General features: G+C 41.2%; 1 protein-coding gene across 1 annotated transcript in view; it reads left to right on the top strand.

The window, feature by feature from the left end:
- The window catches only part of FRY (FRY microtubule binding protein), a 259,681-nt gene that overhangs the window by 198,044 nt on the left and 41,846 nt on the right, over positions 1-19,791 (top strand). The window contains exons 42-51 of the mRNA XM_044913570.1: positions 1,262-1,449; positions 2,514-2,608; positions 3,844-4,451; positions 5,341-5,438; positions 5,842-6,012; positions 9,583-9,723; positions 11,772-11,951; positions 13,672-13,833; positions 16,335-16,409; positions 18,695-18,865. Coding sequence (XP_044769505.1) covers positions 1,262-1,449; positions 2,514-2,608; positions 3,844-4,451; positions 5,341-5,438; positions 5,842-6,012; positions 9,583-9,723; positions 11,772-11,951; positions 13,672-13,833; positions 16,335-16,409; positions 18,695-18,865 — 1,889 coding nt within the window. The remainder of the gene's footprint in view (positions 1-1,261; positions 1,450-2,513; positions 2,609-3,843; positions 4,452-5,340; positions 5,439-5,841; positions 6,013-9,582; positions 9,724-11,771; positions 11,952-13,671; positions 13,834-16,334; positions 16,410-18,694; positions 18,866-19,791) is intronic.

The following is a 19,791-nucleotide window of genomic DNA, read 5'->3' as shown; positions in this document are numbered from 1 at the left end:
TACCCTGAGTATGCATGCCTAAGTCCATTTTCCAGGACCCTTTGTCTGCTGAGCAGGAACATTCTCTTATATAGTCTACAGGTCCCTAGGGCCAAACAGCCTGGCAGCAGCTAAGAACAATGACATTAAATTATCCTTCCTGATTCACTTTTTTTTTTTAAAGATTTTATTTATTTATTTGAGAGAGAGAGAGCACATGAGAGGGGGGAGGGTCAGAGGGAGAAGCAGACTCCCCGCCAATTAGGGCGCCCGATGCGGGACTCGATCCCGGGACTCCAGGATCATGACCTGAGCCGAAAGCAGTCGCTTAACCAACTGAGCCACCAAGGCGCCCCTTCCTGATTCACTTTTATGTGACAATCAAATTACCACAGAGCCCTCTAGATCACAGAGACAGCCAAAATCACTGTTTCCATCGTGTCCTCTGACTTTGTAGTCAGGTTTTCTCCTGCACAGAGACACAGCAGAAAGTACAGATAGTGGTCCAGAATTCAATCATGTGCTTTACCTTACATTTTCTTTTCCATCTGATCAAGTGGTTTTCTGATGACTGAGACGACCTTCATGCTATTGGAAGAACCAATATTCAGGCGAGAGTTTAAATGATCTCTGCCTTCTTGGCAACATCTACATTTCAATATCTGCATATTTATGGACTATTCTGAAGAGCGGTGACTTTGCTATAGGCTTTGGTTGTGTTTAAAATTGACTAGGTCCACTAACAGCTTTCTTTTACATACACAAGTACTCTGAAAACTTGTTCCCAACACATTCTTTTATGAAAAAAGGAGTCAAAGTATTCCATGCAAAAAAGGAGTTCAGAAGAACAGTGTAGAAAAATAGTAGGTCAACAAACAAGAATACATTTGTGAGTCGGTATTATGTGTCAGACGCTGTACTAAAAGCATTTTTTGAATTGTTGAATTTCTACAACAACTCTAGGAGATGGATACTGTTATTCTCCAGTTAAAAATAAGAAAACAGGCTCATAGAGAATACATTTCTTTCCCAGCGTCTCAAAACCCCTCGTTCAAAGCTAGAACCATCTTGCTTCAAAGCTTCTGACTGTTTCTACTGCGCTATGCCTCTTGAAGATCTATCCAAATTTGGGGGGTTTTTAAATTTTAAAATGGTTAATTCCTAAACAAGTACCACCAGGAGGCAGCTCTGTGCAGGTAACCTGATTTACGCCTATAGATAACTAGTGACCGCAGGGTTTGAGGAGTATCAGTTGACCTACCTCTGGCCCCTTGGTGCCTAGGTTTCCACCTGGAGCAACATTTGAGTGAAGTTGCATTGCAGACAGCCCTTGCAAGCTCCTCACGGCACTATGCCGGTCGGTCCTTCCAGATATTCCGGGCGCTCAAGCAACCTCTGTCAGCACACGCCTTGTCTGACCTTCTTTCCAGACTGGTGGAGGTGATCGGAGAACATGGAGATGAGATTCAGGTATGGAAGGAAAGACCACTGAACGTGTTCTCCTTCTCTCATGTCAAAGATGAAGCCTTAACAGCTTTCTTTGAGCCTTTTTTCTCTCGCAATTATTCCAACCATTTGGGCATATATAATTTATTTTAAAAAATTTTTAGGGATTAACTTTTATATTTACAAAAAGCACTTCAAGGAGCATTGTTCTAGAAATCCAGTGGCTATTGGTTTATTGAGCCAACCACTGAAAATCCCTTAGGGACTCCTTCTTGGTGGTTTTTGTTGTTGGTTTTATTTGACGGGGAATCGGGGAATTATTTGTATTGTTTTTGTCTTTTTGTCACCAACCTAGGATGCAGTTGTGCTATCTCCCTACCCAGAGAAGGGATCTCCATTATGTCTATGCAAAGCACTACCCCTCTCTGTATAGCTAGCCTTCAGTACACTGAGAAGACCTGAAGAAGTAATGGAGGGAGTAGATACCACAAGAAGAAAGACCCTGTAGGTAGAGCCCAAGGACTGGGGAGCTGGTTGAAAGCCAAGGGCATTACAAGCTCTGCAGCTTGAGCCAAGCCCTTCTTTCCCTTCTTTTCCATCAGAAAAGCTACTATATCCCAGGAGACCTGCACACCTGTGAATTCTAGCCTCTTTTCCTCTTTCCAGCCATTGGATGTGCTCTTCAAAATATCACTGAGGCACAGCGCTTCTCATACCTCAGCTCTTATCTCTGGCTGAGGCATTGCCACTCTGTCTTTCAAATGCCCGCCATCCCCCTCAGCAAGGGGCCGTGACTGCCACCTTTAGCCTTGCCCTCTCCCTGTTGGATTTCAAATGAGATTGAGCTATTCAGGACCTCAGATCTCAGGAAATAGATCTTTGTGACTCCCTAACAGCTAAGCCATCTGCAGTTCCTAAGTGGCCCTTAAAATTTGTTTTTAGACTTGGTCAGTTACAGTAACAATGGCTGTCTAGACCTCAGTAATATTAACATTAGACTGAATAAAGTTTGCGTTAATTAAATTTATCTTCAGGAAGTGAGCAGGAGTTTTAAGCAGTACAAAATGTTATCTTTGCATGTCTGGCAGGGTTACGTAATGGAGGCACTCCTTACGTTGGAAGCTGCTGTGGATAACCTGTCTGACTGCTTGAAGAACAGCGATCTCTTAACGGTATTATCTCGGTGAGAAGCAGCTTCATGACTCCTGAAATCAAATAGGCTAGACTGAATATTTGAGAGATGCCTGGACTTTGGGCAAAGTCCAAAGAACACATCTAGTTTTGGATATATGACTTTTTCTTTAGTTTAAAAAAAGAGAAAGTTATGGGGCACCCAATATATACACATTATATAAGTATTTTTAAACATTAGGAAGATAGAGGAGAAATGTTACTTTAAAATAATACAAATATTAATACTTTTTTTTTTTTACTTTTTCATTTTCTGTGTTATGTCTTTGAGTACTTTTTCAAATTTTATTTAATAATTATCCTATTTATTACATTATAAACAGAAACCAAAACTAAATGTTATTTTTGAATGAATATATACAAAACTCATCTGAATCATCACTATAAAAACAGTTAGAATTAATGTTGATTTTACTTGAATAAATCCCTATCTTAGGATCTTTCTTTTTTATTTTTGTTCCTTTTGCTCCTGCCAATGTTTACCCATTTCAAGTCATTCACAATTCTGTATTCTGTTTGTATAATTGAGCTCATTTTGCTTGAAATTGAGTCAGTAATGTTATCATAAATCACGCTGAGCCTTGTTTCACTTTTAAGTTGAGCATTTTTTATGGATAGGTGATTTTAGTATGATACCTAACATCATACACATTTTCTATATAAACCTGCAGATTTATCTCAGTCAGTAAGAATTTAGCAAGAATACTGATAAAGAGTTTTATCTTTTCAGCCTGAAATAGGCTTAGAGATTATTTCTCATAGATATTTTATAAGCATAAAAAATTTCCTTTGATGCAGTTACTAACTTTTTTCTTTCTAGATGATATCCTTTCCATTTCTGTTCTTATCAGTCAGTTAATAGAATATTAAATTGTGTACCTATCAGTTATACTCTGTTTCTAAATTACTCCTGCCCAAAGTCAAACAAAAATATAAATGAAAGATCAGTAAACTTTACCACCAACTGCTCTTCTTTAGCCTTTCAGTAAGTCAGTATTAGGTTTTGTTGCTGTTTTGTTCGTGAGGTTTCTCATTGTTTTGTTTTTCATAGCTTTAAGTTTAGGAATAGAAAATTTATTCCTGTAAGCTTAAGCATATGAGAAAAAAATAATAGTATTTCCAAAGAACGATTTCCCTAGCTTATTATTTGTCAGTGGATCTTAAAAGGACTGGCTCTTCACTGAAGCATGTTGGCTTTCTTTTGAACTTTTTTACTTTTATACCCAGCTCTTCATCACCAGATTTAAGCTCTAGCACTAAACTAACAGCAAGCAGAAAGAGCACAGGGCAACTAAATGTGAACCCTGGGGCGGCCAGTGGCAATACGGCAACCGCAGAACGGAGCCGGCATCAAAGAAGCTTTTCTGTGCCCAAGAAATTTGGTGTTGTCGACCGATCCTCAGACCCACCCCGGAGTGCCACACTGGACAGAATTCAGGCTTGTACCCAACAAGGCCTGTCCTCAAAAACAAGAAGCTCATCTTCCTTGAAGGACAGCCTCTCAGACCCATCACACATAAACCATCCAACCAACTTGTTGGCCACCATCTTTTGGGTCACAGTGGCCTTGATGGAATCTGATTTTGAGTTTGAATACCTAATGGCCTTGAGGCTGTTGAACAGGCTACTGGCTCACATGCCACTTGATAAAGCTGAGAACCGAGAAAAACTTGAAAAACTCCAGGCACAGCTCAAGTGGTCAGACTTCTCAGGGTTGCAGCAGCTGCTGCTGAAAGGATTCACCTCCCTCACCACCACCGACTTGACCCTGCAGCTTTTCAGTTTGCTCACACCAGTATCCAAAGTATCCATGGTGGATTCATCCCAAGCCATTGGTAAGGCCAACATCACTCATTCTCTTGCAGTTCTGGTGGTGGTTGTGTTAGTGTTGAGTGTAATATGGTAATGGGCTTAGTACTTTCAACAATTCTGTTTAGAAATTGTTCTTTGGGAGTAGTTTGTCATTTCTTACTTAAAACTATTTAAATTGTGGGAGACATGTTTAAGGCAATAGCGTAACAGGGGCAGAAGTTATATATTAATGATTTCTTTGTACTTTCCAGATCAAATCACAGGTACTGTCAGTTTATTCCATTGTTCTTGTACAGATAAACCTTTTTTCTATTTTTTCTTAACTCCTAAATCTTTCTTGTTTTCTTAGCTTTTTTTCCCCCTCTTGAAAATTTGCTTGGTTCCCTATCATTTTGAATCAAGCCAAATCACCAGCCATATTTTTAATACCATGGCATGTGGCCCAGACTTCTCTTCATGAAGGTAGAGCTTAACACAGTGGTACTAAGCCATTACTTACCATTTTAAAGAGTCTTTTTGATTACATTACATGAGTAAGACTTAAATTGGTTGGCCTATGCCCTCTCATACAAGCTTTTCTTAAAATACAGTTTTTGATAAAAGTTTCAGACTAGCGCTTCAGTTCATTTTAATCTGCTTTTTAAAATCTCTGCCAGTCATCCTGATTCACAGCCCATAGCAAGATAGTCACCATATCTCAGAATTACCCATCTACTTCAAGTTCCTCCTCTATAACTGGTGTCATTGTGGTTGTACCCTTTTTTTCCTGGATTTTGTGTTAGATCACAGTAAAACTGGTTCAAAAGACTGCTTTTGGATCACCTTGGGAAGAAATCTGCAATATTCCTTCCCACGGTTAACAGTTAAAATGCACCATATTCAGCTATCTCCACTGCATCTTCTCTGATCCAGGGTTTCCACTGAACGTGTTGTGTCTCCTGCCCCAGCTGATCCAACATTTTGAAAATCCCAATCAGTTCTGCAAGGATATAGCCGAAAGGATTGCTCAGGTATGATTTCTGCTGCCACACTCAGGTGGATCCATACAGGCCTTCCAGAAGGTCCAATGCTAAGCAGAAATTGCCCTGAAAGGGAAATGAGTTTCACAAAACCTGAAAATCATAACTGTGATATGGCTAGTAATTTACATCTCTGAGTAGCCAACGCACATTGTCTTGTGGTTTCATTATTGAGAAGACAGGTGGAAAGAATCTGTGAAAATTATATTAGCTAATGACTAAGATAAGCACTTCTGCATCTTGCACACACACACACACACACACAAAAAGTATCAATGTGTTTTCCAGATTCCAAAGCAAAATTGCAAACATTGCAATCTTACAGCAAAATTTCTGACACATCTTCCTGCTCATCAGGCTATGTTATCCCTAATTGATTTTCTTCTCTTAAAAGGTGTGTTTGGAAGAAAAGAATCCCAAACTTTCCAATCTTGCACATGTCATGACTCTCTATAAAACACACAGCTACACGAGGGACTGTGCCACATGGGTCAACGTGGTCTGCCGATACCTTCACGAAGCATACGCTGACATTACCTTGAATATGGTGACCTACCTGGCAGAGGTAAGCTCTTCAGTTAAGGATACCCACTATAGTTTTCATGGGTAAAAAATTTACACGGAATGCATAACAATCTCTTCATTTATTGAGTGCCTATTACATATTATCATAGATGCTGTATGAAGCATTTTAAATCCTCACAACAATGCAGCGATGAGGACGCTATCCTCAAAGAATCTGAGGCCCAGCCAGGTTAAATAACCTGCCACATGTTTAAGGTGGCAGAGCCAGCCTTTGAACTGGGGTATACCTGCCTCAAAAACTTAAATTCCTTCTTTTTACTGCACTAATACCTGTCAGTACCTTCCAGAAATGAGGAAATTGTATCCTAATTACTCCAGGTGTTCAAATCTTATTTAGGGGGTTACTGTGTGACTTGGTATATTTAATGGTTGTTTGCTCTAAACCAATTAGCAAAGCATCTATTTTGAAATAAGCTTTTTATCTTCATCTTTAAGTTTGTTTTTTGAACTTGAATGGGACTTTCGTCCTCATACAACTGTGTTTCTAGCACATTGGTTCCAAGCCCCATGTCCTTCGTCCTGGAAATACATAGCATATCGGACAAGTGATGAAATGTATTCTGGTAGCACCTCTGGTCACTCACTAGCTTAACACACAAGGTCGTGAAATCTGAGTGAAATGGCCGTAACAGTCACCTCGGTTTAGCATCTTCACCGTTGCTTTTGCTTGAGGGATGTGCATGCATACCTCTTGCTAGGGCCTTTTCAGAAGTGACGAGGATGGTACATTCTAACTTCTCTTTGTTATGTCACCAGAACAGGGTGCAGATAGGCTAGAGAGTCAGTCGTCCTCTGAAAGGCTCCACAAGACTGAACTCTTGTACCTGGAAGAGGGTCCTTGCCCTATCCATCAACACTGATAGTTGATCTGCAGGATTTTGATTTGCGGTCTGGGTCAGCAATATGTGAGCGGCATTCAGACTGTCAACAGCCAAAGGTCCTTTCCACACTCCATCCCATCCCTGGCACTTTAAGGAGCCTCTCTTATATGCCACCCTGCTGCTTTGGATAATCACCTTGGTCACATCTGTCCCTGCAAGAATTACTAAGAAAGCACACACATGCCTCAGCTCACAAGAAATACTGGGACAACCAACGTAAATGCCCTGCTTATGAAGGCAGATGATGCCTTTTTTTTAAAACAAAGTGAAGTGTAAGTTAGCAAGGAGGTAAGACTTGCTTGGATCACTAGACATGAGGTTTCAAAAGTACAAATGGGATGTGGCATATGCATGCATACACACTATTCAGACTTAAAGAGGAACAAAGCATCGACCCATAGCATGCCATGGGTGAACCTTGAAAACATCATGCCAAGTGGACGAAGCCAGACGCAAAAGGACAAATATAACAGGAACCCACTTCTGTGAGGTGCACAGAATAGGCAAATCTGCAGTGATAGAAAGTAGAACAGTGGTTACCAGGGGTTGAGGACGGGGTAATGGAGCCTTAGCATTTTACATTTAACAGAGTTTTCATTTGGGATGATGAACAAATTCTGGAAACAAATAGTGGCCATGGTTACACAACAGTATGAATACACTTCATGCCCCTGAATTGTACACTTAACAGTGGTCAGAGTGGTAAATTTAGGTTATGTACATCTTACCACAATAAAAATAAATGAGAACGGATTACCTAATTTGTTCTATTGGGCCTTTGTCACAAACTGTCACTGAAAATTTTATTATAAACTTCACTTCCCACAGTATATATTAATTCCTAATTCAAGTACTCATATGCTCTTTCAGGTGTTGGCCAGGCACATACACGTAATTTTAGGTAGCTACGGTCAGTATTTCCTGTGAGCCTGCTCCATTCACGTAGCATTAACTTTGTGCTCACACAGTGTCACATTCAACAACTGTGGGATTCTAACAGGTTAATGTAACCCAATGTGCTTAAACATTTCCCCTGTTGCTTATATTCATCATCTTTTTCTATTACAAATGGTCCTTTTATGTAGACTTCTTATCAGATAACATCCAGGTGATTTCTTCTGGTGGCATTTCCCAAAGTAACTATTCAGGTAAAGGGCATGGATACATGAATACATTATTTAGTTCTACACATTTGGGAAATTGGTCTTCACAGATATTGCCCCTATTTACAATACTGCCAACAGTGTATAAACGTGTTTTCTGATATCCTCACTGTATTTTATTATCCCTTTTATTCCTTTTTTCAGTTTTATATTTTTATTGGTACTTTAAAATTATTCTCTTTGTGTATTTCCTTTCTAGGAAAAATGTTCACTTTTCCATGCACTAGATTTTCCAAATTGTTCATTTCCTCATGTGTTAACTGCTCAGTTACTTCTTCTGACCACTTTTGATGTGGAATTTCAGCATTTATTTGAATCATTTCTACGGTTCTTTGTTTTGAACAGTAACTTTTTATCGTGATGTCTGTCACATAAATCTTCTCATTATTTTGCTTTCTTTTTTTAAAATAGTGTTGATATCATAGTATATGTCCATAAAAGAAAGTTTAGTAGGTACAGAAAAGTGGGGAAAAGAACAGGAGGGGGAGATTAAAAAAAAAAATCATCCAAAATCATTATGTTATCTAGAGAGAAACACTGTTAACATTTTGTTAGATTTCTTTCCATTGTTATTTCTCTGTAACACCCACCCATTCACATCGATTTTGGCATCATCTACGATACAGAAATTGCATATCCTTCCTCTTTGACTTAATATTATCCGATAGCCTTTACTATCTTTAAAAATGTCATTCTCGGGCGTCTGGGTGGCTCAGTGGGGTAAGCGTCTGCCTTTGGCTTAGGTCATGATCCCAGGGTCCTGGAATCGAGTCCTGCATTGGGCTCCCTGCTCAGCAGGGAGTCTGCTTCTCCCTCTCCCTCTACCCTTCCCCCTGCTCATTCTCTCTCTCTCTCTCAAATAAATAAAAATCTTTAAAAATGTCATTCTCTTGATTATATGTTTCATCATACAATTTACCATAATTTTGTATCCATTTCCCTAGTGTTCAACATTTATATTGCTTGCAGAGCTTTCTTGTTTAGTTTTTTGTGGGTTTATTACCATTATAAATAATGCCTTGCTGAAATCTCATATATAAATCTTAGTGTCTATAGGTTTGGAAAAGTTCCTAGAAGGATAATTACTATTTCAAAAGCTATAAACTGTTTTTAGTACTCTTGAGGCCAACTGCCAAATTATCCACGTTACATTTCCACTGATGTGTAAGAATACCCATCTTTTATCGTCAACCATGCTATTTTCACTTGGGAAACTTTGCCAGTTTGATAACTAATAACTTGTGTCTTTTGTGTTACTTTGTAATCTCCAATAATTAGTGGTATTTGATGCTTTCCTTTTGAGGTTTCTTGTATTCCACTGTGGATATGGTATCTGTATATTCAGAACTACTTACACTGCCTTTAATGATATCTTCATTTGTTTAGTGGTTAGGATTCTTTCCTTCCTAAGGAAACGTGCGCTCATAAAGGTGTGGGGAGGCATTGGTGCTCCTGTATGAACAGGCTGGTATCACACTGTGTCACACTATGCCTTGCCTCCCACAGCTGCTGGAGAAGGGTCTCCCCAGTATGCAGCAGCCCCTCCTCCAGGTGATCTACAGTCTGCTCAGCTACATGGACCTGTCCGTCGTCCCTGTAAAACAGTTTAACGTGGAAGTCCTGAAGACCATTGAAAAATATGTGCAAGTGAGTATTTGGATAACGTCACTTACAAACGAGGTTGTTTCCAGAGAGTCATTCCAGAAAGACTGAGGATTTGTAGCTTTTACTTGGCTGCAAAGCTGTGGTCATGCCAGCCTGCACCGGGTGCATACTCGTCCATTGGTATCTCTAAGCCACTGAGAACAGTCAGTTGTGGTTGACCACATCCCGAGTGGTATAGTGACGGGAAAAGACAGGACCAGCCCTGGTGAGCTCCCGAGCCCTCAGAGGACATGTTTCTGCCTCTTGGGGCTTACGGGCTGAGTATTAAAGGCACACACCTGGCTGGGAGGGCCCAGCAGGGTTGTTATTTGTAGTATCCTATTTCACAGAAGGAGAAGAGAGAAGGAACTCAGGTGTGCCAGGTTGTAGGCCAGGTGTTTCCACATGCAAAGGGTTAATTCAGGGGTTAAAATTGTCACTTTAGAGTTGAGGGAGGTGAGGTTGAGCAACTTGCCTCAGTGTGCTTGAAAATACTACAACAAATAAACACAGGCGTGTACTTGGTGAGTTGCAGAGTTCAAGGGCAGATGCAAGGTTCTGTCTGGCTAAACTCATCCATAAAGCCATACAGTGTAAATTTTAGACGTTTTTCCCCCATCGTCACTTCAACATCACATTGCTTGCAGACATTATTTAATGCTAAAAATGGTTTCCAAGCCTTTTTTATTTTCCATTTTTCAAGTGGCATTTCTCCAAAAAGCGTCGTGCACTTAGTAGGCATTCAGTAGCCCTTTCTCACTTCACAGACGTCGTGGGGGCCAGGGGTTCGGTTCACGTTTTTCTACAAATCATGTGCCCCTGGTAAAAAGGAAAAAAAAAATTGTTTGACTAGGCTGCCTATTCTAACTCAGGCCTGTGGGCTATCTCTGTTACTCAATATCTTCTCTTGAATGGCGGCTAATTTCACATCCAAATCATGACCTCCCCTGTGCAGAACTTAACAGTGAAGGAAATGTGTTTTCTTTCATGTGCTCTTATTCCCAAGGCTGGGTAAATAATAATAATAACTTTTACCAAGTTAGTTTATCTATGCTCAATATTTTTGTGGGAAAAGCCCATCAGTCTGCCTGGGGTTTGTCAGGGAGACAAAGATGGCAAAACAAATGAGTCTTACAGGAAGAGTAGGCCTGGGATAAGCCGATAAGGAGAAGAAGGGCATTCCGGGACACGGGAATAACATCAGTGAAGACACAGTGGCAAAGAGAGCTTGCCTGGTGTGAGGAACTCCAGGGCCGGCCTGGGGAAGAGTACTCCTGTGGGCTGTGTTCAGAGTGTGGACTCCACCCCGCCCACCAGAGGGAGCCCTTGAAGAAGTTTAGGCAGGGAAGGGGCTCGGTCTGAAGAGTTCTAGAAAGATCACCATAGTTGGGGAGGGTATGCTGGACTTCAGTAGAGGCCGCAAGCAGGGAGGCCAGTTAAGAGGCCACTGAAATAGTCCACGCAGAGGCTGGGGAGGATTCAGCTGATCCACTGCCAGCAGGAATGGAGAGGGGAGCAATTTATCCAGAGGCAGGGAAAGACAGGAGTTAAGAACGGCTCCCAGGGTCCTGGCTTAGGTCATGAGGAAGATTTGAAGTGGGAAGACAAGAGGCGCCCAGGAAGCAAAGGTGGTGGCAGGAGCTAGGGGAGTAGGAAAACAACCAAGGAAGACTGGAAGCTGGAGGTGGGGAGAGTTTTGAGAAAGAGTGAGTGGTCGATAGCCTAAATACACTGGGGGACTTTTTTATTCGTGTGAAGGAGGTACCACGTTGGCAAAAATGGTACCTTGTAATGTTAAACTTCTGTTTATTTGAATATGGACAAAATTTGCAATTTTTGTATTTGCTTGTTTCCTAAATGTATCTCCTCTTATATATAAATTGTTTTTTTATGTCATTTGCCTTTTACATAGGATGGAATTTGCTGCACTGTTTTCAGTCAGTGAATTCTGACTGGTCATAAGAAGTTTCGGTAGCTAGCAGTAGATTCTTTGTTTGGTTTTTTTTTTAAATGAAATTGTTTTTAACCATTGAATGTTTTATTCCCTTCAGAGTGTTCACTGGAGAGAAGCTTTGAATATCCTGAAGCTGGTAGTTTCTCGATCTGCCAGCCTAGTTTTGCCTTCCTACCAGCAGAGTGACCTCTCAAAGATAGAAATACATCGAGTGTGGACCAGTGCTTCTAAGGAATTACCTGGAAAAACCCTAGACTTTCACTTTGATATTTCAGAGGTATGCTATCTGTTTCTGTCCACTTCAGCAGGGAGAAATGTAGCAAAGGTCAAAAAGAGAGGAAAGAGAGACTTATTTTACATTTATTTCAAATTAAGTTTCCTAAGGCCTAAATTTGGTTCTGTTTTTTAAGAACACATCAAGTGTCATATTCTTTGGGGCTCTCAATTGGCAGCTTCTAAAACTAGAAGCTAGCGTCAGTTATTTTTTTTAAAAATGATTTTTTTTAAAAAAGATAACTTTAAAATGGAATGATCTTAAGCATTTTAAACCATGACCTTCTTTGTATGACAGGGGTCCTGTCCTATCTTTACATCCACAACTTTGCTGTCTGAACTCCCAGCCAGACCAGCAAATGACTGAGATTTACAGGAATACAGAATCTGCCTTCACAGTTGCTTCCAAGCCACACTGCTTTCTAGACCCAGTAAAATTGTCTCAAGTCTTGCCTTAAGGGAGAGGAGAGGGAGAAGGGAAGGGACCAGTAAACCAAGCTAAGGAGTCAGGAAGAAAAGAGAGGGTAGGAAGTAGTCAGGTCTACCTGCAGCTCCGTGAACGGACATTTGGGAGGCCTGTACTTGGTCTAAGATGTGCAAATACTTTGTTTTCCTGTCTTGCTTACCCCAGGCCCCATAAGCCCACCAAAGCAGAAACTACGCTCTGTCTACTTTGTTACCAGGGTCTGGTACAGTGTCTGGTGTAAGATAGGTACTTAACAAATATTCTTCAACACTGCTGAATGAATAAATTCACCGAAGGAATGAACTGGATCTGATTCTGTGAAACTTCCTGGCTCTGTGAAGTAGGTTGAAGCCTACACAATGGTCTCATTGACCTTCTGTGCTTTCAGTACCCAGTTTGAGGTACTCTTGCTCCCCGTGTGATACCTGCAACTGTATTTAGTATGTGTATGATATCAAGGCATCCGATCAATTGTTTTTTTAATTTTTAACGTTTTTTTACATGGCTGAGGGGGAGAGCTACTTCTATTCCTTGAGTGAAGTTTATTCTGTTCAAAAGCGGTACAGAAAACAAGCAGCCAGTCAGCTGCACACCCGCAGGGACCCAGCTGCTCCAGAATAAAGAGCTGGAGAACCAGATGGAGAATTTCCAGCCAGTGTCTGCCACCTCTGAGGGCAGGCCCACAAATGGGTTTCTGCAGCCCCGTCGGGGCTAAAGTGTGGATGGTGCTGTCTACCCAGCCACAGGACACCAGCATGAGAAATGAACTCTCAAGAAGTGAAATTTCTAAAGTGTTGCCCAAATACCTGGCCCCAAATTCATTCACTTAAATAATCGAAAAGATGTAATCAATTTAAAGAAATTTTTAAATTAATTGAGAATACTTAAAGGTTGGGAAGAAGGGAAGGAACTTTGGTCTCTTGTTACAACAATAAGAAATTCTTTTCAGCTTAAACATCTGAAAACTGTTTGCTTTCCTGAATGTTTTGCTTCTCATCTTTATCAGTGGTTTCCTGAGTATGTTTAAGAACAAGGAGTTGGATTTGCTAAAGAGGGTGGGAAAATGTTGAAGACATAAAACGATTTAGAATATGTGTTTGAACATCAGGAAAATGAGCCTATTTGTAACTCTGAACTTCTCTAAGGTTTAATCAAATGAGCAGTGCTTGGTTGCTGCTGGGTAGAGTGATCCCGTATTCCACAGAACTATTAAGCAGATGGAAGAACGTGAACTTTTGTTTTCCTTGTTTTTGTCAAGACGCCAATCATCGGGAGGCGATACGATGAGCTACAGAACTCTTCTGGACGGGATGGGAAGCCCAGGGCTGTGGCCGTCACCAGGAGCACATCATCTACGTCATCAGGCTCTAACTCCAATGTCCTTGTTCCTGTAAGCTGGAAAAGGCCCCAGTACTCTCAGGTATAGACTCCTAGCCTCCCAGGATTGGAAGGGAGTTCAGAGGGAACTTTCGAGCCCAACTGCCCATATGATAAGGGGCTTCTCCCTTGCCATCCTGACATTGCCCATCTAGGCTTCAACACTTCAGTGATTGGCATTCCAAGGGAACCTATTTTATCTTGGAACAGCTCATTACATTGAGTTGAAGTCTGATGTTTGCTGCTTCTACCCATTGGTCCTACTTCCCTTAAGGCTTAGCAAATGAAATGTGACCTCTCTTTCACATGGCAGTCCTTCAAATAGATAAAGAAACCCCACCCCCTCTGCGTCTCACCCACATGAGCTCTCTTTTCTCCAAATAATGCATCCTTAGTTCTCCCAACCAGTTCTACATGATAAGGCTGCACAAGAATGCAGAATCTGCTTTTCTGGTTGCTTCCTCAAGCCACAGTGCTTTGTAGACTGGTAAAATTATCTAAATTCTTACACAGATGGAGAGGGGAGGGAGGAGGGAAGAGATTACTCAATGATGCTAAGGGACCAGGAAGGAAAGAGAAGGTAGGAAGTAGTCAGATCTACCCGCTGCTCCATGAATGGACATTCGGGAGGCCTGTACTTTGTCTAAGATGTGCAAATACCTTGTTTTCCGGTGGCCCTTCTGACCACTGTCCCCCAAGCACGCACTCCAGTCGTGGTCTCCATGGACAGTCTGAGCCATAGTCGGAGCAGAGCAGGCTGCTGGATCTCTCTGTAGGTCCATTCACTCACTGGGCGACTGCATTACAGCGTGAGTGTCATCAGAATTGCTGTCGGGTGAAACCTCTGCATTATTCAGGGCTCTTCGGTAACTAACTTGACAGAAGCCCAGTGGAAAATTACCTCAAGTGGAAAAGGAATTTATTAACTCCCGTAGCTTGGTTTCACGCACAGCTGGATTCTAGTACACAAAACCAAGGAACTGGATCCTTAACCTCTCTCTCTCTCCCCTTCTCGCTGTCCTCCCCTTCCCTTCCCAGTGTTGGCCCTCCTTCCCTCTCTGGCGACTTCATTCTCAAGCAGACTCTTGTCTTATGAAGCACCAACAGCTTCCAGCAGCTCCAGACTTGCATGGTCTTTGGCTCTGATGATTCCAGGACAGAGGCATTCCCTCCCCAACATCCGTAGTGATTCTAGAGAAAGGACTCTTACAACATGTGTGAGGGAGGCAAAGCCCCACTTAGTGGGAGAGGAACTGTCCCCAAGAGAAAAAGAGGGACCGTATTGTTGGAAGAAGGCCAAATGGTGGGTGCTGAGCAGGGGACCGCAGGGCTCACCAAGATTAGGGGAGTGAAGCGCAAAGCATCACACTTGCTGGCACACAGCTGCTTCTCAGTGACGTTTCATTGAGCTGTTGAGCAAGAGAACCTACTATACTTTCTTGGGGTTCTGGAAAAGAGAAGAAAACTATCCATCCCAGTTCCAGGTTCCTCTACATTGATTCCTTCCCACAATTGTAAAATGCCCACTAAAACTTAGGAAAATATTTTAGCAAATCTCTTGCCATCTGCCCACATCAAGGTCTTCCTGTCTTTGACCTTGAAAAGACACGGTATTGAGTGTCCCTTCTATAATTTTGGAAAGAAGAATGCAGTGAAGCCAAATTCCATTAAGAAAGAAAAGCTGAGTGATATTGGCCTCCGAGCAGTCTCCACATTAACTTAAATCAGATTAAAAGGGAAAAAATCATTTTACAGAGTTAGGAAGATTGCTTTAAGAGCATTTCTGAAGTACATTAACATTTTTTAGGCCCCGGCTACTCTTCCTTTTCATTCTCAACTCACCAATCATCCTGAGATCTAGTTTATCTATGTCATTGGAAAATGTGACAAGTTTATAGAAGGATCTCCATGGGTAAGTGCCTAAAAATAAGGCTTGTGAAGAAAAGCAAAAGGAATTGAATCTGCTTAACTTCAGGAAGATTTAATATGGCTGGCAGATAATTGAATTTTTTAATTCTGTGGAAAGTAAAGTTATTCTCCCATTTGAGGAAAATAGATTTGTGCTGGAACATAATAGATTTAATTTAGGTGTAAGGAAAGCCTTGCTAATGCCGAAAGTTGTAACAGACAAGAAAAGATTATCAAGGGGAGTCAGGAGTGTCTGCTGAAGAACCCAGGGGCTGATTTTCACCCGCCCTCCATTGGGAAAACTCAGATCAGCACTGTCCAGTAGAAACATAACGTGTGTCTCATTTTAAACTAATAGTCGCCTTTTTTAAAAAAAAGTAAAAAGAAACAGGTAAAATCATTTTTAATAACATATTTTATTTAACCTAAAACATCTCAAGTATTATTATTTCAATATGCAGCCACTATTTTGCAATTATTGAGATACTTTGCATTCCTTTTGTATATTATATGTCTCAATTCTTACTGGCTACATTTCGGGGGCCATAGTCAAATGTGGCTAGTGGCTTACAGTATTGGAACAGATTTGATCACAGGACCCCATGATTAAAATGTATTTGTATGTCTCTTTTCCAGAAGAGGACAAAAGAGAAGTTGGTGCACGTTCTTTCTCTGTGTGGCCAAGAAGTAGGATTAAGCAAAAATCCATCAGTAAGTTCTGTCATGTATCACGTGTATGTTGACACCATATCTTTTTTACCTTTGATCTTTTTTAGCTTTAGAGAAGTCTGCTATGAATTACAGGTATGATATCCACCATCTAGATCAAGCCTGTAGATTATTTCTCTCCACACTATGATTTTTAATCTCACTTAGTTCAGAAACAATGAATGGCTGTTTCCTCCAGTTTGTCTGCAAATAAATATTCAGTTGTTTTCATTGTTTAAAATTTCTTGGATTTTTTTTTTTTATAAATATGCTCAGACGTCCTTATTTATGACTCTCTCCTGCACCACGATATTTAATAAACATTCCTTTGGGGTGTCATTTTACTCTGTGTATGCATGCCTCTTCCTGTGATGTCATTATTTTATGCACAATAGGGATGGAAATAATGATATATCATTATGGGATTTTTTTCTCTTATAAACATCCACTGATGTTACAGTTAAAACAGAACAACAACAACATGCCATTGGGTTTTGGAATAAATAAATAATCACAGCATTAGGATTGAAGCTAATTTTGAAAATTCAAGTTGTCTATGAGTCTACTGTAGCCAAAGCAATAAAAATCTCAGGGTCTGGTTTCACTGGGCATTTTTATTTCATCCATATTCTCAGCATCTTTGTTATCAACAAAAAAATAAATAGCAAACTAAATAATTTCCCAAATAAAGTAAGAATTAGCAAACAGTTGCTCCAGGGAGCTGTCTTTTAAATCTCAAAATATATCTACTAGTGTAGTTAATGAGCAGATGAAATGTTGGAGGCTCATATATTCTCACGCAAGCGCAGTTTGGTGTTTTCTTATCTGGGAAATGCGCCCCAGCCAGCCAGCCAGCCAGCAGCTAAGCTCGGCTTCCACTGAAGTCACCTTTTTAGTGTTATTGATCACTGGGTTTGTTGCTGCTCTGGTGACATTACCGAGGGCAGAGGGGACGAGGGGAAAGTGGCAGGGGCAGGCGGAGGGAGAGGGAAAGAGCACTTTGCCTCTGCAGGGCTCCTGGGTGGCTCAGTCAGTTAAGAGTCCGACTCTTGATGTCAGCTCAAGTCATGATCTCAGGGTCGTGAGATCAAGCCCCGCTTCAGGCTCCACGCTCACTGCAGAGTCTGCTTGAGGATTCTCTCTCCCTCTCTCTCTGCCCCTCCCCCTGCTCACATCCTAGAAATAAGTAAATAAATAAAATCTTTTTAAAAATCTTATTGATCACTTTATTTAATATCAATCTATGTTCAGGAAAGGCTGGATAGCAAAACATTTAGGTTCATTTGCAGTTTCTTTTTTTTTTTAACAGATTTTATTTATTTGTCAGAGAGAGAGCACACACAAGCAGGGGAAGTGGCAGGCAGAGGGAGAAGCAGGTTCCCTGCTGAGCAAGGCACCCAATGTGGGAATCGATCCCAGGACCCTGGGATCATGACCTGAGCCAAAGGCAGATGCTTAACCGACTGAGCCACCCAGGCATCCCTCATTTGCAGTTTCTTATTTCTGTAAAGTTCTAGTAAATGTCCCGGTGGAAAGAACCTAAACACAAAAGACAGTTTTAAGATATTAACATACAAAAGATCTTAATAGGGGAAAAAATGTTTTGTTCTGTTTATATCAACAAGAAAGGAATTTAGGTATAAATTACGAGCATGGCTACTCACATACTCGTCTGTAATTCAAATGAGCAAGGACTGTACTTTCTGGCTTCTGTTTCTTTATCAGTTCCTGGTTTATCTCTGAAAGGGTTAAATTCTTTGCTCTCACAGGTTATTCTACAGGTATCAGTAGTCCTTAAAATATTATGTGCTCATATGTTTGTAAAGTGTATGTGCATGTGTACAATTTCTAACCTCCGTTTAGAAACAGTGGAAAATTTCTTGGCTGCCCTAGTTTGTGAACACATCCTCAGTTGTCACACACACACACACACACACACACACACACTTGGCTGCCCTAGTTTGTGAACACATGCTCAGTTGTCACACACACACACACACACACACACACCCGCCCCCACTCCCCCAGGTGGGATCCAGTCTTCGTCCGTTAAGCAGCAGCAATGTGACTTGAGCATTTTCCTCCTGCGTGAACTTGTGTCTTTGCAATGAGTTTAATCTGAAGGCACCTGTCCAACATAAATAATAAAAGAACATTCTAAAAATACCCACTTAAGGAATTAGGTGTGTACTGGAAATAGAGGGCCATGAAGAGCCAATTACAGTTTCTGTAGCACAAACAACCGACGGGAGAACGGTCTCTCAGGAGAGGACTCTTGTGATTCTTAGGTGATTTTTTCATCGTGTGGGGATTTGGATCTGCTTGAGCACCAGACGAGCTTGGTGTCTTCTGAGGACGGCGCCCGAGAGCAAGAGAACATGGATGACACAAACAGCGAGCAGCAGTTTAGAGTCTTTAGGGACTTCGATTTCTTAGATGTGGAGCTGGAGGATGGAGAGGTACAGTATATTCTCTGTAAAAAAAATAACCCACTCAGCCTTTCCTTGACTAACGAAAACAGTTTCTTTTTACCCACTAAATAATGAGGTTTTATAACAGAGTCTTTAATTGGAAAGCTGTAAACTTTATTTTGAATCAACTTATTCAAAGTACAGCAGCTTAACTTTGGCAAAAGTTACCACACCCTTCCTGTCTGAGTCCACAGCATAAGCTGCCAAGTTATTTCTAAATGGCAAAGATCTGACGTTTAATGACCACACAAAGACTGTGTGTGCGCGCAGTACAAAGGTGAACTTTAAAAAAAAAAAAAAATCACAAAAACATTCAAGTTCTGAGCCTGTTCACTGGTGCCTGGGTAATACATGCTAAGCATCTAATTATTTCAAAAGTGAAATTACTCGATGACTTCAAAGCTTGCCTGCTCCAGCAGGAGACAGGAGTCTGAGGGCTCCAGCATCCTTGTGCCGTTTGATGAAATCATTACAACTTGAAACAAGATAGAAGGTGCGTAAGAGCTCTGGGCTCTGCTCTAGGTTGGTAGCTAGTGTTCCCAGCACCTGGAGCAGCTGAATTCATGTCTCAACCGGCAAATGCAGATTCGTGGATTTGAATGATAAGTATGGTAATAGGATGCTTTCTGTTATGAATCATGGTTTTGAAAACCGGGATTGGAAGGAGGGGCATCAGTCTGACCCTCTCATTTCCAGCTGGGGGTAGTCTCTGCCTCGTGGAGGAAAACAAAATTGACTGATGGGAGGCTGGCATATGTAAACATGCCTGGTACCGCACTGGCTCACAGTGTTCCTTAACACACTGGAGTTCACGTTTAGCTAAATGCACTGATTTTCCCAGACAGAGAAAGGGCTTTCTGCCAGTCTTACACTTAAAATGGAGGCCCCTCTTCAAAGGGATCCCGTGATGGGTA

The sequence above is a fragment of the Neomonachus schauinslandi genome, chromosome 3 (genome assembly GCF_002201575.2).
Source record: "Neomonachus schauinslandi chromosome 3, ASM220157v2, whole genome shotgun sequence".
Taxonomy (NCBI): Eukaryota; Metazoa; Chordata; class Mammalia; order Carnivora; family Phocidae; genus Neomonachus; species Neomonachus schauinslandi.
This window is presented reverse-complemented; position numbering and strand designations above follow the sequence as displayed.